The following is a 21,434-nucleotide window of genomic DNA, read 5'->3' as shown; positions in this document are numbered from 1 at the left end:
TGACTCACCCCTGGGTTTCCCTATATATTGTAAACATATATAAAGTAGGAAAGGATGCTGTGTCCTAGAAAAGGGGTGTCTTAAATTAAGTAAATGTCTCTGTTCTTTGTTGAGTATAGTATCCTATAAAAAGGCGTTACAGAACTATTCTGAGAACTGTAATGTGAACAAAAGCCACATGGGGTCTGAGAGGGCTGCCCACATAGAGCTTTCTGCATTGCTGGGTGTTCTGTGCACACGCTGTTCAGCATGGCAGTCACTATATGTGACTGCTGAACACTATGGTGACTAGAGACAAGGAAAAAATCTTAAATTTTAAGTATTAAAGCAACTGTGCTTAGTCGCCCAGGTTTGAGAGATCACACCTTTGTCTGTGCTTTGTTGCTGTTTATTCATTTTAAATCTAGGAGGTTTGTGTGAAATGTGTGTATAAAATTGCTTTAGACTGCCATTTGCTCCACCAGGAACTTCAGTGTCTGAGCAAGGACGTCCACTCCCTGCCTACACCGAATTCTGAGCTTGGGAATTCTTGTCCTCAAAGGAGAATTCTGTGATTGATGGGTGCTGGCAAATCTGCAGTCTTCTCTCCGGAGGCATTCTGCCATTCGGTCTCGTTTTGTGATTCCAGGATGATGTGTTTTGAGGTACAGCTGCCTTATAGTAGAGCCTACTGCCATGTTAATCACTCTACTTTCAAAACATCAATCTCACGGGTGAGTTTATTTCAATGTGACCCACTCAACATACATTCGGTCTGAACCTTTCTCTGGGATGCTCCCCTCCTCCTCCAGGGCCAGCTTCCTGGGTGGGCATCACACTCAGAAGGGCTTCAGTACCTGGTTTAATGCTCTTCTGTCACCGTTTTGTAGTATTTAATTTTATCTTTGAATTTGTGTGTTTTAAGTGAAGTCTGATGAAGCAAAGGAGCACACACCTGAGCAGAGGAGATGCGTGCAATACATGCGTCCACCCTTCTTACTGTCGTTCACTTACAGCTCTGAGATGCCTGTGAGCAGAGAATTCCTGTGGGCCCACCGGATGGGAGCATTCAGAGATTCAGAGTACAAGGTAAGCCTGTTATGAATACAAGCCTATTATGTGGGGGCACTGAGCCCCAAAAGACCTTACTTTCCACTTGAGCAGAATTGATTCAAATGCAAAAAAGAAGGTAATGTATTCTAAGCAGCATGAATGACCACGGAACCCTAACATACTCTTTCTTACTCATGGTAGTATCAGCCAACCACTTATGCTGAAAAATGATGACACAGAAGAAAAGGAAAACATATGGGAAAACATAGTTTCTTTTTCTTTCAGAACTTCCTTATTCATCAGTAAGTTGAAAGTGTTGATAGAATGTGTACATATCAAGAAGTGAAATGATAACATTTGAGCTAGTTTTATGCAGTGTTTCCACAGTTCTGGTAAGAATACATATGCACACAGTATGTATACATAAGTATGAAATACAAATTATGTAATTTTGGTTGTTCTGCATGAGTTAAATGTTTTATATTTGCAGCTAAAACTGGAATTAGATAAAATAAAGATGAATGATAAAATTAATGCTAATAATTTAAAATTTTAATTTTACTTAGAATAGCATTAACTAGCAAAAACCACCGTAACAAGCTGCCAGAGGCCAGGGAAGAAAGGAAAAACATTTTAGTACCTTTAATGGGACTGTTTCCTCATTGTGAACCGGAGACCTCAACTCTGTGCTTGCACTGGGCTCATGTCAGCAGTGACTGAGCTGTCCCTGCAAAGCAACTCTCGGGAGTTTGTTTTAAATGGCTGGAGGTCAGCAGAGTCACCTCTCCTTTAGAGAAAGGTAATTGTGGCAAAAGCGCAAACATTACAACACAAAACTGGAAGCAAGAAACTTTATTTAAAAAAAAAAAAATATGCAGATTTGTGGTGAAGGATATAAAGAACATACAGTTATATTTTCAAGAGTGACCGTGGAACGTTATAATCATCAGATTAAGGTATCAACATTCTCTAACAAATATTAATTGAACTGAGGAAGAACAGTGGCAAGATTCTAATGGGGTGCGTCCAATAGAATTTTCTGTAGTGATAGAAATGTCCCATTATCTCTGCGCTGTCCATGTGGAATCCACTAGCCACATGAATATTCAAAGTGTGGCTATAATGCAAGATACGTAATAAGGACACGGATTTGTAGTATAACTTAGATTTAAATAGCGACATGTGATTAGTGGCTACCAACAGAACATTGCAGTTCTAATGCCTCGTGGTTCTAAACCAGCGGCTTCTTTGGGGCACTCCTCAGTTACTGCTGGGGGGCTGCTGCTGGGAAGAGAGGAACCTCTGAACAGATCTATTTGGCTACTTTAAACAAGATCTAAAATTTTGCACAGCTTCTGGAGGTAGGGGTGGCATGAGAGGAGGACTCTCGGGGAGACCTGAGTATGCCCTTCCAACTCCTGGCTAATTTAAGGGAGTAAGAGGCCTGGGGTTTGGTCACTCAGATGGGAGGAGGCCCTCAGGCTTGGGCCCCCCTGGGCATCTGTGCATGGAAATCATCACTGTGGGGCTGCAGGGGGCAGGGGACTCATTTCCGCACAGGGTTTCCAGAGCCAGAGGAGGACTTAGGGGTGGAGGGGGTGGAGGGAGGACCCGAGGGCCCTTTCTGGCTGCCTGCAGATGGAACAGGCCCTTTCTTTTTGGGGATTAAGATCTTGTTCTTGCTCTTGAACACTTTGCTGGGATCCAGCTTGTTCACAAAGGAGTCAGTCTCTTCAGTGAGCAGGCTCGTGTTGTAGGTGATGGGCTTATACATGTTGAACCATTGCTGGAAGGCAGAATGGAGAGAGGGTCACAATCAAAGGAGAAATGCCCTTGTTTATGCTATTCAGTGGGGATACAGGAAAGAGAGCCAGAGAGACGAGGCAAAGAGTAAGTTTTTATGAAAAAGTCCTCGAAATTCTATTAGACTTCCTGTGAAAGTGACGACACACACATTGCTCCATGAGGTCTCAGAACCTTTCAAGTAAATGCAGTAGGAGGACTACAAATCTGGGTAAATTTCCTTCCTTCTGTTCTGAGCCTGGGATGCTGGGTCCCAAATCCAGGGGACAGAGTCCTACGTGTTCTGCCCTCAAACCAGCCATTGCTCATCAGGTAGGTTTGGCAGGCTCTGTAACGTAAAGGAGGCGCACCCATACTCTGGAATTCTCTGTCATTGAGGACAGCTCTCTACGTACTGACAGGGAATGAGTTCCAAGATGGAGTGCTAAGTGAAAAGAAGGTACACACAAATGTGAACACCATACTGCACTCGTGATTGAGAAAAAAGGAACCAAAACCACATGCATGAGTGTCTTGGTAAGGGCACACGAGAAACTCCAAAAGTGGCTGCCTGTGGGGAGGTGCACTGGAAGCTGGGAACTGGAAAGTAAGAGGCGACTTCACCTTCCTGTGTGTGTGCCGCCCATCAAAACCCACAATCAGAGCCAAGGCCCGACAACATTTGATTAGAGAAAAACTCCCCAGCGATTCTGAGGATCAGCCAATTCGGGAACCACTGACCTAGATTGGTATAAAGTGGGGTGGGATCACCTGCCTCACTTATTGAAAGTGCAGATCTCTGGGCTCCACCCCGGATTCCTCAATCAGACGGGAAAGCTGGGAGTCTGCATTCAGGTCTTTCCTCAGAAGATTCTGATACAGTCTACAGTTTGAGTGGACAGGTGGTCCTTACCTTGGCCTGTGGGCTGATGCCATAGCTGGTGAAGGCGTACTGCCACTGGGGCAGGCCCAGGTGCGTGAGGAGCAGGCGGTAATAGGCGGTAAAGGTATCTGTGAGGAAATGCCAGTACAGTGCTCTGTCCAGGAACCAGATCTCAGTGTCTTGCGCTAATGCTGAAATAGCAAAGGACAGAAATGAAGGGACAGCTTAACATTTTTCCTTTTATCCAAAGTCAATATATACTCATGATTTAAAAAAAATTCAAATAGTAAAAGTTCCTTTTTTTCCTTCCAACCTCCCAGTCCCATTCTCCAGTGGCCACCACTGCCGGCTGGTTTCTTTGCTGCCCTTTGGATTCCTGATCAATGGACAGATCCACATGTGGGGCTTCTGCCACGTGCACATCCGGCTATCTCAGCAGCGCTGCTTTTCCGGGTGGAAACAGTATCCCCTTCCCCAGGGGGTACACACAGCAGTCTCAGCTTTCCTGAGGGAGAGGAATCCTAAATCGCTCTGGCTTTCTGAAGACCTCTGTCAAGACTTACAGTGCTGTGGGAAGCCACCTTGGACCAGCTCCCTCTCCTGGGAACCTGCCTGTGCTTCCTCGACATCCTGGTTGGGCAGAAGCAGGCACTGTTGTGCCAGGGCCCGCCTCACACCTGCTTCTCACCTGCCACTCTTCCTACTGGCCGGTCCCCCTAGTTCATCTCCTGTCTAATGGCTGCCACATCTCCCTAAGTGGCCTCCAGGCTCCTCCTCTTCCCAAACTGCTTATGGTCACATACATTTTCATCTGAATCCCGCCATTCTCCTGGAGAACATCCTTGAGGTCCTACTTTCTTCTACGTTACATCCAAACTCCTTCATCTGGCTTTCAGAACTCCACTCGAAAGGGAACCACCGGCCTCTGGCTTCATCTCCTCTTTATCCACAGGACGAACCATGGGAGTTTGGTGAACTGGAATTCCTTGTCATTCTCCCCGAATCAGTTGCTCTTTCCTACGACATGGCTTTCACTAGTCTCTTTGCTTGGATGCCTCTTTTGCCAGCAATCCCTTTAGCCCCACCCCGTATCTCATTCCTACCCTGTCAGAGGCAGCTCAAAGGCCTTTCACAAAGATCCCTCAGCTGAAGACCTCTCTCCTTCCCCGAGGTTAGGTAAATCCTGTGTGTCTTCACTCCCGACCAGGCGGAGAGCCTGGAAGGAGGCTGGGCCTTGTCCCGCTCTGTTCACAGTCCTCAGGCCAGGGCCTGAACTGCTGGTAGCTGCCAGGTAGTAGCCCTGCTCAAGGCCAGAGCCATTTTCTCCTGACTTCCTATCTGTGCTTAAACTGAAGTCTAGTAATTCAGGTTTTTATTGCTGTTAACTGGGCGACATAATGAAGCACTGAAGAAAGACCATGTTTCTCCTGAATGCTTTTCTAACACATGAGCCTGCTGGAGGAGCTATAAATAGAATGAATTCTTCTAGTCTTATTCACTTATTACCCTAATCCCATTATTTTGCAATAAGTCACAAATGATGATGATAGCTTAAAAAGTCTAGTAATGGGAACAGAGAGGGGTGCTCAGAGAGGTCTTGGCACCTATATGAGCCCGGTGGTATGTCAGGAGATCAGGAAGGAGTGTGCCTTTTGTGTGGTGGCTGTAGAGCAAGGTCAGTTAGGGCTGTCCCCAAACCACAGACTGTGCTTGTCAATTATTCCTACCTGGTTTCCCTTTTTTGTAGACGAGGCAAACCTTCCCATTCCCGTTGCAATGGTCCAGCTCAAATATCACACTGCGAGAGTCAAAGTGGGGCTTCTCTGGCTGGTTCTCACTGGCTGCAAACCCAGAAGGTAATGGTGATGTTCAAACATACTCAACTCAAGCACACACTTATGCATCCAGCTTTGCTCGCATGCAAAAATGGGGTAAAAAGCCTTCTCGCAGACATAGCCTTAAATATTTTCCACAGTGGGACAAATGAATTCTATACTCTAAATACCCGGACCTTATCCGTGGTCCAGACCTTTTGTCTGGGCTCCCTTATCACCAACAGTGACACGAATCTGGGTGAAGGTGGCAGGAAGAGAATGAACTCAACTTCTTGGGAGTGGGACTCCATAAAGGCAGAGAGATTTGAATGACCTGATGTTGACCTAACCTTTTTCTTTTCCTCAGGCAACTGCTTTCCCCTTTTTTATAGCATTTTATGATCTTTTGTTTAGAATCCCTTTTCTCAGTCTAAAATGTATATAATATTTAATTATGTTATTATGTTATAATTAAGGCTAGGTCTGGCTCGAATCAGAAATACCTACCTAGAAATCAAGTATTATGAAATAACATAAAAAAAGATATTCTTAGAAATGCAAGCATCAGAAACCTTCTCTTCTGTCACTATAGCTAACATGCAATAAAGATTAGTATTAGTGACAGGGGTGCAGTTTACTAACCTAGGAGAGATTAGATCAAACAAAGTATATAAATATAATATTTACATATACTGTATAATAAAGAGCTAATATGCTAATTAGACCAAACAGCAGAACAGCTGTCTGGACCCGGGCCTGTGAGGGCCGGCTGAGGCAGGCGGGGCTGTGAGGGCCGAGCCCCTTGCACGAATTTCGTGCATCGGGCCTCTAGTACAGCAGTTCTCAACCTCTGGGTTTCGACCCCTTTGGCGGTCGAATGACCCTTTCACAGGGGTCGCCTAAGACCATCCTGCATATCAGATATTTACATTACGATTCATAACAGTAGCAACATTACAGTTATGAAGTAGCAATGAAAATAATTTTATGGTTGAGTCACAACATGAGGAACTGTATTTAAAGGGCCAGAAGGTTGAGAACCACTGCTCTAGTACATTATAAAAGGGAAAAAAGCAGGCTAACTTCTAATTCAGAGCAGAAGTTTGTACCTTCTTGTATATCATCCTCCAGGTCAGCCAGAGTTGGTGCATTAGGAAGTGAGTACATGGAAGACTGGTTGAGTTGAGTCAGTTTTGTGATACTATTAATTGCCATGTTGCCCAATGGGATGGTGTGCTCTATGGGAACATTACAAAGAATTACATGGAGGAATACCTTAGTGACCATGGTTGTCAGTAGAGCTTCTGCTTAGGTAACCCAAGCCCACCTATTGTTTGATCCTAGGGCTGAGGAAGCTGATGGAGAGTGGAAAGAAGAGAATCAATGCACAACATGCTCCAAAGCACCAACCTTTCATGTAAAAAAAGTCAACCGGGGCCACAGGCGAAGAGTCCCCACTGCCCGTGGCAGGGCAGAGCACTGAAGGACAGCTACAAAGGGGATGCTCCAAAGGAACTGAGAAATCTAGGGCAGGAGCCCTGTTTGAAGAGCAAAGGACTTAACAATGTTTCTGTTCCTTCTGCCCCTTGCATTAAGTTACATGTACTTTCCAAAGGAGTAGCAGCTTTGTTGATAGACCTGACCCTTCTACCTTCTTGTTATGAGCTTTCTCAATGGAAAACATCTCCTGCTCTACTTCATTTTTCCTCATTCAGTGAGAAAACTTAAGAGGCTTCTTGCTTGGTTTGTCTTCTGTGATTAGGGTGTAAATAAGAAATATACACACTGCTCTGGCCGGTGAGGCTCAGTTGGTTGCAGCGTAGTCCCATACACCAAAAGGTGTCAGGTTAGCTTCCCGGTCAGGGCAGGTGTTGGAGGTAAACTGATCAATGTTTCTCTCTCAAAATGATGTCTCAATATCAATGTCTCTCTCTTTCCCCTATTTGCTCGCTCTCTCAAAAAATATTCAATTAAAAAAAATACTCAGACTATATATTTTCCTTATTATATAGAGTCCTTGCAATATAAGATGGTGGGCATGGGATGGCACACAAAGACTTTGATCTTTGACTGCTAAAAAATTGGAATGGCTGAGGCAATAAAGCAGCTGGTGTACAGACCATGGAACGAATGTTCAAGAAGGAGAGACCACTGAAGAGGCGGGCATTAGAAGCTGCCTCCACTGGCTTTTCTGTTACTGACTAGCTACCCAGTGGAATGGGTGTGGTAATGGGGATAGGAAGATGAGCTGGGAGGATGAAATTAGAGAAGGTACTGTACCAATGAAGAGGGACTCATTCATAAAAGCATCATGAAATGCTTCTTTTCTGAGGCAGGCTTGTGAGGGGCTAACCTAGCTCCATGATGTGGGCCAGGGATTCTGACAGGTAGTCTAGAACCCATTGTGGCCCTCGAGTCAAAAAGTTTGCCCACCCCTGTTCTAGGCCATTTGAGGAAAGTTTTTTAAGCTAAAAGTTCATGATAAATGCTTAGTAGAGAACTATAAAAAGTGCCTCTTCTCATCTGTGAGAGAGAAACAGTAAGGCTTTGAGAATCACCAAAAAAGGGCAACTCAGGAGGCAGAGGCAATGAAGGAGGTCAGTTCTGCAGATCTACTATGCAAGAGGAGGCACTGCATTCGGTGACAGCATGGAGAGGTGAGGGTGCTTCCCAAGGACGAAGTAGGACTGGGGATGTGGTGGAGTCTGGAGGCAATACAGGCCTCCTGGGGACGGGAAGTCTGTGCCAAGAATGGGCAGGACTCCAGTGGCTAGATCAGGATTTCCCAGCCTATGAAAAGTTACTGGAGTCTTCACCTAAATGTGCAGCACTGCCTTTCATGCTACATAGCACCTGTATCTCCGCTGTGAGTTCCCACGCGTTTCCACATCTGCAGCACACAAGTCTGTCCTGGCACATTTAGTGGAGCCGCTGGTGACTCAGCTGAGATGGGAGGGAGAGAAGGAAAGGCTCTGGCCTGGGATCAGAGCCCTGAGGGCTTCATATGCAGGGAGTGAAGGAAGGAGCCCTTTGGTGACCATCAGAGGCTGTCACTGCAGCTCACCCTGAGGAGACCCCTCTGTGGGGAGTCCCCAGAGGCTTTAAATTTGAGCTGGCTTAGGATTTTTGTGGACTGATTATTTTTTCCTCCACCTAATTTCAATAGGAGACTTTTAAAATAAACTTCTAGTTAAGTACTGGCTAGACTCTGACATGGGAGTTGGGGGTGGAGAAATGACACGTATTTTAGCTTTGGTTACAGCTTCTGGGCACTGCACTTTAGGAGAAGCCATGAAAACCATCCAGGTTCAAAGACTCCAAAGTTGTAAAGTCCTCAGAGCTGTTTCATCTACCCTCCCAGGCAGGAGAATGTTCCCCTACAGCCAGGGCTGACTCACCATCCAGCTTCACACTCCATGTCATGTGGAAGCCGTTGGTCACCAGGTAAAAATTCTTGATATCCTCAGGCAGCACACAGTTATTTTTCTAGAATCAAAAGAACAGATAAGGTGATGGCTGGGAAAGAGAGCACAAGGCTGTGCCTCAAGGCAACGGGGGACACTATTTATTGTGGTTCAGATCCCCCCAATAGGAAGACTGTGATAATTATCTACAAAACTCTATTCGAGTCCAGGATCAAAATGGCACCTCAACTCACTTCCTCCCACAGACACCCAAACCTACAGCTACAGATTGAATAACTCCCTTCAAAAGAAATCCAGAAACTAGCTGAATGATTCCTAGATGTCAGGCAAACGTGAAAAAACTCACAGAGAACTATGTAGGAAAGGTGATCACAAGCTCACTATAAAACCCACCCTTGGTGCGGTGCCTCGTAATTTCCAGGTTCTTCCTGCAGAACAAAGAGTTTGGATCATACATCTGACACCCCAACTTTTAAGCTTGCACCTGAGAGATGGATGCCCTAAAGCATCTAGCTCTGAAAGCCAACAGGTACAAGAGACTCACAAGGCAGTTCTCGAAGGGCTCAGACGGACTCCCAAGGCTATCCTTCCAGGGCCCAGTGCAGAACAGACTGAAATCAGAGCCTTGTGGTGAAGGAGGCCTATAGGCTTATCTTAAAAACTTCTGCCTGAGGAGTAGACTTCCAATTTAACACATATCTAGATGAGCCAACTGAAGACTCTCCGGGGACCAGGAGGCCAGCTGGCGATACCTTAATCTTTCCTTCTGCCTCACTCCAGGTTGCAGGTGTCTCTGGGAAAGGAGCCTGTGCATGTCTGACACCTGGCTTTTTGTAGCTGCTGCTCAGAGGACACACCCTTGGTTGACTGGTGCTGGTGCACAGCCAGACTTATATTACTGGGTCCCACAGGACCGTAACAAACAGAATAACAGTTCTTAACTAGCTGTATCCCAAAGCACAGCTCAAAAGCAGCAGAATGAAATGCTCAGCATTTCCTTGAAATAAGCCTATTTGTAGATCTTAAAAGGTACAGCCTGAGGATCAGGCTTATAATTTAACAACATGTAAGATGTAAGGGCCAACTGCAGCCCCCTCTAGAAATGGGGAGGACAGTGGGTGCTATATTCACACTCTCCCTCTACTCCACCCCTGGTCGTTGGTACCTCTGTGAATGGAGGTTGTGCACACATCTGGTGGCCAGCAGGGCTTGTTTTCACAAGGTTAATGGGATAGTAGCAAACAAAGAAATAGTTCTTAACAGACAAGCCTATCTCCCAGTCTTACCCTAAAGAGTATTTCCAAAGTATTTGCATATTTTAAATGTGGCTTTCATTCAGCTGCTTCTAGGTGCTCACTGAAATCCTCCCCTTTGGGACACTGATAGATCTTGGCCCACCCTCAACTACTGGGAGCCATAAGGACAAAGTAGGCTGGACAATCATATACATCTGACAGAAAACCAAGAGCTAGGACAGAGTTGAACAATAAGGTTCATCCCTTATCTGAGGCCACTCCTTCAAGACTGAAAGAGGTGGCTATTTCATCTAATGCACAGAAACCAACACAGAGAGTCGAGAAAATGAAGAAGTAGAATATGTTCCAAATGAAAGAACAAGATAAAACAACAGGAAATGACCTTAATGAAAAGAAGTGATTTACTGATAAGAACTCAAAATAATTGTCATAAAATGCTCACTGAGTTCAGGAGAACAATATATAAATAAAATGAGAATTTCAACAAACAGAAAATATTAGTACCAAAAAGAAATCACAGAGGTGCAGGGTACAATTAATAAAATGGGAAAAAAGTATCTATGGAGGGTTTTAAAAGCAGGCTAGATGAAGTTGTAGAAAGGATCAGCAAACTAGAAGACAAGGGTAATGGAACTCATCCAATGAGATCAGACAAAAGAAAAATAAATAGAAAACACTAAAGATAGCTTAAGGGACTTATGGGACAATATCAAGCAGACCCTTTTGTATTATAGGGGTCCCAGAAGAAGAGATAGAGCAAGGGGCAGAAAGCGTATTTGAAGAAATAATGACTGAAACTTCCCTAACCAGGGAAAGGAAACAGACATCTCAATCCAGGAAGCTCAGAATTCCAAAAAAGATGAATCCAAAGAGACATTATAATTAATTGTGAAAAGTTAAAGATAAGGAGAAAATCTTAAAAGCAGCAAGAGAAAAACTACTTGTTACAAACAACAGAACCCCCATTAAGGCCATCAGGAGATTTTTAGGCAGAAACTTGACAGGCCAGAAGAGAGTGGCACAAAATATTCAAAGTGCCAGAGAAAAAAGTCAACCAAGAACACTCTACCTGGTACAGCTGTCCTTCAGAATTGAAGGAGAAACAAAAGCTTTCCAAAGAAGCAAAAGCTAAAGGTATTCATCACCACTAGATCAGTCTTTCAGTTGAAAGGGCACTAATTAGTAACAGAAAAATATGAAAGTATAAATCTCATAGGCAAAGGTAAATATATAATTAAATTCAGAATAATCTAATGTCATGGTGCTGGGTTGATCACTTATAAATCTAGTATAAAAGTCAACCAAGAACACTCTACCTGGTACAGCTGTCCTTCAGAATTGAAGGAGAAACAAAAGCTTTCCATAAATTGTGATTTTTAAAAAATGTGCGGCAGGGAGGGAGAGTAAAAATAATAACATAGAGCTTTAGTAACAGAAAAATATGAAAGTATAAATCTCATAGGCAAAGGTAAATATATAATTAAATTCAGAATAATCTAATGTCATGGTGCTGGGTTGATCACTTGAAATAAAGGGAAATCAATCTAAGCATACCTCTACAGAAAATAATCAAATCACAAATGAAGAGAGCAAGAGAAGAAAGGAACAAAGGAATTATAAAACAACCAGAAATCAATGAACAAAATGGCAGTAAGTCCAAACATAATCAATAATTACTTTAATGTAAATGGATTAAATTCTCCAATAAAAAGACAAAAAGTGCCTGAAAGGATTAAAAAGCTCAGTTTGGCTCCGTGGATAGAGCATCAGCCCTAGGACTGAAGGGTCTCGGGTTCCATTCCAGTCAAGGGCATGTACCTTGGTTGCCAGCTCGGTCCCCGGCCCTCTCTCACATGAATGTTTCTCTCTCTGTCTCTCCCTCTCTCTTCCACTCTCTCTAAAAATCAATGGATTCCCACCAGCAGTGAAGGAGGATTCCTTTTTCTCCGCATCCTCTCCAGCACTTGTCCTTTGTTGATGACAGCCATTCTGACAGGTGTGAGATGCTACCTCATTGTTGTTTTGATTTGCACATCCTTTGTGCTTTCAGAGAGGAAAAGTATGCACCCAGAATGCCTTTCTCCCTGCCCCCAATCTAGCACAGGAAGCCTACAGAGACCAGTGTCCTGACAAAGTTCATGTGCCTTCTATCACCTCAAAAGGCCAGCATCTGCTATGATTTTGGTCACTAGAACCATCTAGTGGTGAACACAGGAAACTACTGCCTATGAGCCTTTCCTAACCTGGATTCTATGAGATCCCAGCTGAGAAGAGCTGGTGGCATTGTTAAACTTTAAGTTATGCTGAAGAATTCTAGTAGCAGCGATTATAAAATTTATTATGGCATTGATTTCATGAAGAAGAAAAATTGGCATTTATGCCAATATTTAAAAAATTATTCAGATCATGAAAATAGAAAAAAAATCAGCTAAATCTAGTATTTAATACATTTCAATACTAATATAAAACACAAAATGTTAAGTAAGCCAAGTTCATAAGAAACATTAAGCCTGCACTGTTGTTTCCATATAAATCACCGCTGGTTCTGGCTCTGCTGCTTCCTTGCACAGGCCTTACCGCCGGGCAGCTGGCTATGGCTGGTCCCAAGTGCACTTCAGGCCCTTCCCTCGGAGTGGGCTGTCAGGGGACCGCTTTTAGGTCACTCCTCTGCCTGGCCAGTAACTCAGGAGTGCTGCCGTTTTCATTTCTCTCCTGTCCAACCTGGAAAGAAACTGCCCTTCTCTGGGGAGCAATCTGCATGGCAGAGGACTGCTCCCTGTGGTTCATGCCTGGTCTTTATTTTTTGTGGGGTGAAAAGGGAAAGACAACTTGCAGAAAGCGAATGGAAGAGGGGTTATGAGGATTAGAGAGAGGACTTAGGGAGAAAGTCAAGAAAGGAGAATAGTGCTTCCCAGTGTTGAAGTGAGTGTGGCATTGCCACAGCACTGCAATCTGTGTGCCCTGATGATGACTCACATAATTCCCCATGTCCTCTTCTCCCAAGGAGGCTGTCTACAATACCTTTTTACTGTCTCATCAGCTGAAGGATCTGAGCCACTCTGGTGTTTGGGGAGCTGTCAGCTTGATTCCCAGAAAGGCCTCCTGAGCACTGCCTGCACCTCAAGCGAAGGGCCAGGGGCCATCACTGCCTCCTGCTCACCTTTTCCACTCCTGGGACTCCTATACCTGCTGTTCTCTCCTTTTCAGAGGCCACTTCTCAGGGAAAGGGGCTGGGCAGCAGACGCAGGAACAGGCCGACAAAGGGGCCAGAGCATACAAAGTAGTTTCATGGGTTTTTGTCCACAACGGGCAGGCGCTCCATGAGCCCATCTGCAGCGTTGGCCAGAAGAGTTGCCATCAGGAGGAGCACTGAAACGTGACTGCAAACGTGAGGCAATGAGGACACGTCCATCTGCTGGAATTCGGGGAGGACAGCCATGCAGTGGAAGGAAAACCTGGATGGGCTGTGGAGGGATGGGGTGAGATTCCCAGAAGAATTCTCAAATACGTTCTTAAACTCCCTCCTGAGGAGAGGAGGAAGGCCTGGTTAGCTGGAACCTTTTTCCTTGGTGGGTGGGGTAAGAAAGTTTGGGGCGAGGGCCGAGTTGCTTCAGACTCAGAGGAGAGGCAGCATACTCATACCCTCTAAAACGGCATGATGAGAAAATCGATAAGTATCGCTTTGTCTGGGGCCCACATGTCTTGTGAAGCTCTGTAGTGGCAGACATCAGTCAAGAAACCTTCAAAAGAGCTGATAAAAGATCAGGAGGGATGTAATAAGCCATGTCAACAAGGCCAGGCTGGCATAGCCACAGACAGCCTCAGCAGCAGCTGGCTCTGACTGAACAGCCAGTAAGAGTTCAACAGACAGACACTGCTCAGGAATTCCCTTTTCTATTATGGGTTGTGAGTAGAAATGGGAGTGGGGGCTGAGTAGGCGCATGAGAAAGGTTGGGGAGCTGCTGAGCTGAGGTCATGCAGAGAAACATCAACCACAGTACTCAGCTGCCAGGGGAGCTGCTGCTGGCTCAGCCTGGGAGGGGTGAGCCCTGCTTGCAAGGACCAAACATGCACACGTGCACATGAACCCATCTACCCATCACGTGCTTGGCAGCTGAGGACAAGGCTGCCACAGTGTTGTGCACTGGCAGAGGAGCAGTCTGGCAGAGCAGAACGAACAGGCAGGCAACTCTGTGTTCAAATTCAGCCTCTGCCACTTGGTAGCTACGTGGCCCAGAACGAACTCTCTGACCCGAGGTTCCTTCATCTGCTAGTATAACAAGGAACTATCAATACCTATCTTGCAGGGTTACTATGAGGATTAAATGAAATAACTTATGTGACATGTGTTAGCAGGTACTCATTACACCAGTGGTCGCCAACCTTTCGGACCTCACGAACCACCAGTGGTCTGCGGACCACCAGTTGGCGACCACTGCATTATATGACAGGGTGATTTCTTGTTCCTTACTCAAATGCATTTGCTGCTATTTAGCCACAATGGCTTCTCCTGACTTCCCAGTTCCCCACTTAAAATATTTCGATGGCTCCCCTTTACACCCAAGATAAAGAGCGAACTCCTGATGATCTAAGAAATTTTACATGTCCTGGTCCTTGTCAACCTCTCTCCCTTGCTCTCCTGTGCTCCAGCCACATGGACCTTCTTTATGCTCTTGGAAAATAAATCCATCTCGAAGCCTTCAGCAAGGTTGAAAGCCCCTTCTTCCAGAACTCACCTGCCTGGCTAACAGCTCCTCATAACTTCTTTGGAAAAACCTTTCTCACCCTCCAGACTAAGTCAGGCCTCTGACAATGCTCTTTTCACCTCACTTTCAGTGCTCAGTCTGCTTTGTAATTATACCTGCAATGATTTACACTATGTCTTAGTAAGGTAAAGAGGTAAGAAACTGTGCTCTTTTTTATTACCACTGATTCCCCAGGGCTCAGCACCAAGGACAATGCCTGGCCCGTTTTAAAAGCTTTAAACATCTGTTGAATAAATGAAAGTTCTGAGGAGGGTTGGGAAGAACTACTATTAATCTGGTTAGCACTTCTCTACCACACTAACCACGTTCTGCCTGGCATGCGTATTGACATTTACTTTTTCCTTTCCTTGCTGGAGTTTCAGTTTTGCTGTATAAACTCTGAATGTTCCACTGGCTCCACACGACAGGCTCAGAGGCGAGGACCCATGCTGGGAAATGGCACAGAATGGAAGAGAGTGTTAAGTGGCCTGAACAGAAAAGAGAGAAGGGTGAACTCTACCTTGAAGACAGTTGTGGACTGAGATAAGAATGGTTTCCTGCCCTAACCTTTCCTTCTCAGGAGCACTTAAACTGACCTTCGTTGGAAGATGAGAATTGAACAGAGCAACACTTACTTGTTCCCATGAAGAAATCATATGACGTTCAGCAGGCGCCTTTTCTATGATGGTCACCTCTGTCACACCTGGGGATGATTCTGAAAGAGGAAAAAAAGAGCCTGTAGAGTTGCTACTGGCCGGCTCTCACACATTTCTATAACAGACAGGTGAATGTGCTCAGATCAGAGAAAGTGGACTGCACCTGACTTAAAAATCATGGCCAAAGAGACAGCCAGATTTACACTTAATTGTAGGGTTTCTTTTGTTTGTTTTTGTGGATTTATTAAATATACAAGATCATGTCATCTACAAATAGCAATAGTTTATTTCCTTCTTTCCAGTTTGTATGTCTTTATTTTCTTGGCTAACTGTCCTGACTAGATTCTCCAATACAATATTGAATAGAAGTGGTAAAAAGGGCATTCTTATTATTTATGATGCTTAGAGAGCTTACTTCTAGGTTTTTGAGTGTTTCTTTTTTTAAACTTCTAGTTTTTTGAGTGTTTTTTTTTTAAACTAAAACACTACTGACATGATTATGTGGTTTTTGTCATTTATTCTATTAACAAGGTGCACTACATTAATTGATTTTCATATGTTCAATAAGCTGCACATTCCTGGGCTAAATCACAGTGGGTATATATTTTTAATGTTAGTGAATTTGGTTTGATAGTATTTTGTTGAGGATTTTTAAATGTTTGGTTTTGGACAGAAATATTGCAGTTGTGAAGTTATTTCATATTTTTAGGAAGGAGATTTGGGGGAGGGAGGCAGTTTGCTTACCACACACCTACCATTGACTTCAGCTACCTGGTTTTAAAAAATCCTCTTAATATATTATCTTTCCAAAACAAAATACAAATGTGAAAAAAAAATAATTGATTTTCAATTTGTGATTAACTTGAAATTATGAGCTTTGATTAAATTTATAAAGAGAATGTTTAATGGGAGGCTAGAGTCACTGTACATTCAATTACCAGAGTTGTTTAATTCCTTAGGTAGGTTTAGCTTTGAACTATTACCAATTTGCTAAACATTTGAAATGAGTAATAGAATACATTAAAAATACAAATAGAATTTAAAATGTTTACAGTCATTTAATTATTCAGGTTTTTTCACTGAAGGGATATTTAGTTAGCTGGACTTAAGTAGATTAAACATTAATCAAAAGAAAACTTATTTACTGAAAAAGTCCTAGATTTATAAAGAGAATAATGAAGCAAGCCTGTAAAATAGCAAGACCTACTTGCCTACCCAGGAGTATAAGATGAAACAGAGCAGAAATCTGCATGAGAATGAGATAGGATATAGGTGGTGTTCATTAGATTTCTCCTTGCCCAGTTCTATAACTTCATTGCTAAAATTTATTAATTCTCCCAACCACAGCTTGGTGTTTCATATCTCATTTACTGCTTTAGGCACTGGGAAATACAGTTCCTATCCTCATGACTTCTATTACAGAAAAGAGACAGACAAATCTAGAAAGCAACCAAATAAATACATAATTCCAAGTAGTGGTAAAGCCATAAGGATTTTAAAAAAAGGTAGGCTAAAGGACAAGAGAGTGATAAGGATATAATCAGAGAAGGCTGCACGGAGGTGGTGCTATTTAATCACAGATCTGAATGAAATGAGGGAGATTTAGAAAAAGGTAATTTCAGTGACGGGTCTCACAAATTGCAAAGCTTAATGTGTTTATGGTACAACACGGCAAAAGCACAGTGAAATCAGAAAGACAGATGAGGGAAATTCACGAGGGACTGACTGGGTCATGGTTCAGTATTTGGATTTTATTGTAAATGTGATGGGAGGACATCCAATCATGCTATCCAGCGGGCTTCGTCTGCCTTTCTCTTTCTTGGTTATCTGGCTAAATCCCATTTGTCTTGCAAAATCCAGCGTCACGCGTGGCAAATATTCCTTAACTCCCAGATGAGGCCAATGGCCAACTCCTGTGTGCTGCTTCAGAACAATAGATTACCGACCTCCTCCTCTCACACTTCTGGGGCCCTCGTCTTCAGATTTTTTTCACTTGAACGTGTTAATTTCCCCCATCTTTGTAGTCCCAGTAACACAGCGGTGGTTGCTAACCAAAGGTACGCTAAAGGACACGCCCGTTCAGTAGTGCCGGGCGCTGTTACCCGGGGAGGTGGCTGCAGCCTGCTCCCAGCTCCCGGTCGCCAGAGCGAGATCCAGGGCTTTCAGGACACTCCTTCCGCCAAGAGCGCGTCTCCGGAGACCCAAACTCACCAATGTCAGGTGCCTGCTGCTCCTGTGCACGTTTTTGCCCACCTTTGCGGGGCCTGCAGGGGCGACCTCGGGTGCGAGAACCTCCGGGCTTCCCAATTCTGCATCCCTACACCCCCTGCAAAGCTCGCCCTTTCCTCCTTAACAACGGAAGCCCCCGCAGCGATGCCCCCCGACGTGCAAGGTGGTGCCGCCACTGTGCTTCCGCGCACGCCGCCTCGCCCCGGGCTCCCCGCCCCACTCACCCAGGATGCGGGTGACCCCCAGGGTCAGCTTCTCCAGGTGCGGCTTGCAGGAGCCCGCGGGCTGGGCCGGGAGCGGCGGCTCCTCCATGGCTCGCGCGCCCGCTCCACGCGCCGCCCGGGCAGCCGGGGGGCCGGGGCGGACGAGCGGGGAGCGCCGCAGGGCCGGGCTCCGCCCCCGCGCCTCGGCCATCGCGTTCACGGCATGCCGGGAGTTGTAGTCCTCGGCGCTGAGGCCGCGGCAGCGGCGAGGGGCGGCCCGGGCTGCTCTGCGAAGAGGAGGTCCGCGGGGCGCTCGTTCCCGCGGCCCTGGCTAGAGCTGCATCCCGACCCGCCCGGCCTCGGCGACGCCTCCGCCCGGACCCTCCCGCCCCGCCGGGGCCGGCCGCGCAGGCCGGGGCGGGCCTCTGCGCCCAGCGGCCAATCGGGACGGCGCCTGGCGTCCGGGGCGGGGCGGCCCCGGCCAGACGCCCGCAGTGGCGGTTGTTTCAAGATGGCGGACGCGGCGCGCCCCTCCCGCCCCGGCGCCGCGGCGTTCTGGAGCCGAGACTGTATCCTTTACCCGCCTGGCAGGGGGCGCCGGCGCCCTCCCGGGGCGGGGACGCGATCTGGAGCCGTCGCGAGGGACTCGACTCGGCGGAGGGAGAGGCGCGGCGCTCACCCCGGGGGCGGGGCCGTGCGGTCCAGGCGCCGGGCTTCTCGCCTGGCTGGGGACTTAGGTGGCCTTGCGCCCGATCGCGTCCCCAGGCTGGGGTTCCAGGTGTGGGGCTGAGTGCAGATGTTGCCCGGCCCTCCTCGGCGGTGAGCTCTGGGGCGATGGCCTGCGGTCGTGCCCTGCCTGGGGCTGGGGGGACACCGCCCTCGGTGACCTCGGGCCAGCTGTGCGCAGCCAGCTTGCGTAGGAGGGAAGGGTGCTGGGTGGTCAGGGGGCCTTTTTGTCTTGTCTTAGCCTTGTCCATGGTCTCCGCTGTGTAGGAGGATGTCAGGATCTTGTTGGATTCTAGGCCTGTCAGTGACAATTCGTTTTCACTCTGGGATTTTCCTAGAGGTGTGGGGCTTGCTTTCCGCGGAGACGGTCTGGTGGCGCTGGCTGTGGAATCAGCTGCCCATCATCGGGCCTGGATGTCCTGTTGGTCTACACAGAGTTTACGATCACCACGAGCAGGAGTAAAGTTCTTGGATTGTTTGGGGTAGAGCTTTTACTCTTGTGATGGTCCCCCCACAGATGCATCATCAGTGGCTGTGATGGGATGTGTGACATAAGTGGTTCTTTCCCGGGGTTGGGTAGCCTGTTCCAGCCTGAGCTTTGGTCCTGGTCATTGACTCCGTCCGTGTTCCTTAGAAGAGTGTTACTCGGAAAGCAAGGCAATCAGTGCACTGGGTGCCTGCGGAGGCGAGTAGTTTCTTCTGTTTGCTTGGACTGGTGATAGCATTGTTAGAGGCATGGCTGTTAACTTTGTGTATTCTTTGCACATCCCACTGAGCTCCCAGTGAAACTTACAAAATTCTATCATCAGTCCCCCTTATTTGAGTTACTAGGATTAACAAGGCGTATTTTTGCATTCCGTGCTGTTCAGTGCTTAGTGTTTACCACTTGTCTCAGATAGGTTAGTGAGACTCAAAGTATTATACACGCACTGTGGGTGAAAGCTCACCAGTGCACTGTGCAAATTAAGTATTTTTCCTTCACCTGTCACTAAGGATGCAACGAGAATATGTGCATTGAGAACTGAGCTGAATTAAGAAGTCAGGAAATTGGGATGAGTCTTTTTCTCTTGAAACACTGCCTCTGCCATGACAATTTTGTGATAGAGGAGATATTTGAAGTTTATTAACTTATAATGTGCTTCTTCAGTTTAATCACATTCATGACCACATATGACCAATGGTGTCGTTCTGATACAGAGTAAATGGTTTTGGGGGGAAGGGAGACAATCTGCTACAGTGGTACTGATTAAGTTATTAGGTATGTAAATGAATCTATGTTCTTGGACTCAGGAACCCTCTACTCTCACTTAATTCATGTAGTCCTATTGCTCCCTATTTCATATAGAAGTTACATATCTTCCCTTTTCTCTTAAATTCTACCTTTCTCCCTCTCCCTCCCTCTCTCTCTCTCTCTCTCTCTCTCTCTCTCTCTCTCTCTCTATATATATATATATATATATATATATAAGCGACCGTTCGACCGGTAGCTATGATGATGCTCAATGCAGGAGCTGCCAAGTTGCAGTGACTTGGCAGCTGCACTTCTCAGGTGATGCACCCGGAAACAGAGAGGAGGGAGCCCGATTCTGGGGTGCATCACATGAGAACCACCCTCTCGCAATACAGGACCCCTCAGGGGATGTGGAGAGCCTGAATCCCACAGGCCAGGCCAAGGGACCCCACTGGTGCACAAATCCGTGCACCGGGCCTCTAGTATTTATATAAAATACTATCTTCCCATTGAACATAAAGAATTGAAATTGTATGGGGAAAATGATGGTGATTACATTCTATAGAAATTCAGGTATTTGAAAGGGATTGCAAGTTTACCAGTATCATCTGTTTCCCCCAGGCTATCCAACATTTAGCCTCAAATATTTTCATTTTATATTTCCATAGGACTTAAAAGCAATATCAAATGTGAATGTGTTCCTGATTTTCACTAAAAAAGCATTAACGATAGTTATGAATCATTTCGTTTAGTCATGTGTCTTTGTATCATAATCTCTTCTTGTCACAGACTTCCCAGACCACCCCAAAAACTTTATAGTAGAACTTTCAGTAGAAAAAGACCAAAAAGTATTTATCTGTAATCTGGAATTCTTTTCTCACCTTTGAAAGATTGTTCAGTGCTTCCCCTAAACAACTAGAGAAGTGTGATCGAGAGATTTCCCATCCTAGATGTTTCCATCATGTGAGAACAGATCATCTGTGACTGAATGTCATCTTTTCTTTTTTAATGTTGAGTTATGCATCTCCTGCACAGTATGATTCAGCAGTGCTGTTTTGTACAAGGTATGTCTTTGTACCCAATGTGTAAACAATGGACATGCCATGTTAACTATGTGTTAAATCTGCAAGTAAAATTATGCCCCTTCAGCCATAAACTGTTTTCCTGCTTTGTTATAGTTCCTGGTAATATCAGAAGTTAGTGTTTCTGCAGTGTTTAAATTTGATTGCTTAAATGCTCTCAAGTGTACTATCATTAACAGTATTAGTAACTTGATATTAACAAATATGAACTATAAGAGACCTGGTCAAAACTTTGCAGTATCTATAATACTTGCCATTGACTTTCAATTATCAATAGAAAAGACTTAATGTTTATTCTTAAAATAATATATAAGCATACCTTGGAGATATTGTGGGTGCAGTTCCAGACCACTGTGTATTGCAATAAAGC

The 21,434-nt window shown here is 45.5% G+C and overlaps 2 protein-coding genes across 5 annotated transcripts in view; one reads left to right on the top strand and one right to left on the bottom strand.

Moving 5' to 3' along the window:
- Positions 1-1,869: 1,869 nt before the first annotated feature.
- Positions 1,870-18,368, bottom strand: TPGS2 (tubulin polyglutamylase complex subunit 2). 4 transcript variants are annotated; one of them, XM_006085151.3, is made up of 7 exons: positions 18,047-18,361; positions 15,573-15,652; positions 8,910-8,997; positions 6,621-6,749; positions 5,425-5,538; positions 3,728-3,888; positions 1,870-2,818 (listed from the first exon to the last, which is right to left on the bottom strand). In XM_006085151.3, exons 1-7 carry the CDS (start codon positions 18,234-18,236, stop codon positions 2,579-2,581), a joined length of 1,002 nt encoding a protein of 333 aa, XP_006085213.2. In that variant the 5' UTR covers positions 18,237-18,361; the 3' UTR covers positions 1,870-2,578. The 4 variants fall into 4 exon arrangements, with proteins under 4 accessions (XP_006085213.2, XP_014308055.1, XP_023606641.1 ...); XM_014452569.2 differs by lacking the exon at positions 18,047-18,361 and adding an exon at positions 17,805-17,962; XM_023750873.1 differs by lacking the exon at positions 5,425-5,538 and having other exon boundaries at positions 18,047-18,368.
- A 149-nt stretch (positions 18,369-18,517) lies between these two features.
- KIAA1328 (KIAA1328 ortholog) overlaps positions 18,518-21,434 on the top strand; it is a 96,980-nt gene continuing 94,063 nt past the window's right edge. Inside the window, exon 1 of the mRNA XM_014452567.2 lies at positions 18,518-18,594. Coding sequence (XP_014308053.1) covers positions 18,537-18,594 — 58 coding nt within the window. The 5' untranslated portion in view covers positions 18,518-18,536. The remainder of the gene's footprint in view (positions 18,595-21,434) is intronic.

The sequence above is a fragment of the Myotis lucifugus genome, unplaced genomic scaffold (assembly GCF_000147115.1).
Source record: "Myotis lucifugus unplaced genomic scaffold, Myoluc2.0 scaffold_16, whole genome shotgun sequence".
Lineage (NCBI taxonomy): Eukaryota > Metazoa > Chordata > Mammalia > Chiroptera > Vespertilionidae > Myotis > Myotis lucifugus.
The sequence above is the reverse complement of the archived record's forward strand: the minus strand, read 5'-3'. Positions and strand labels throughout refer to the sequence as shown.

What these genes read in the sequence shown, in the direction of transcription:
- TPGS2 (XM_006085151.3), bottom strand. Translation starts at nt 18,236, where the DNA reads ATGGCCGAGGCGCGGGGGCGGAGCCCGGCCCTGCGGCGCTCCCCGCTC. An exon ending in GGGGGTCACCCGCATCCTGG is followed by an intron (nt 15,653 to 18,046) that starts GTGAGTGGGGCG and finishes TTCCTCTTTCAG; the next exon opens with AATCATCCCCAGGTGTGACA. An exon ending in GCATCAGCCCACAGGCCAAG is followed by an intron (nt 2,819 to 3,727) that starts GTAAGGACCACC and finishes TCTGCCTTCCAG; the next exon opens with CAATGGTTCAACATGTATAA.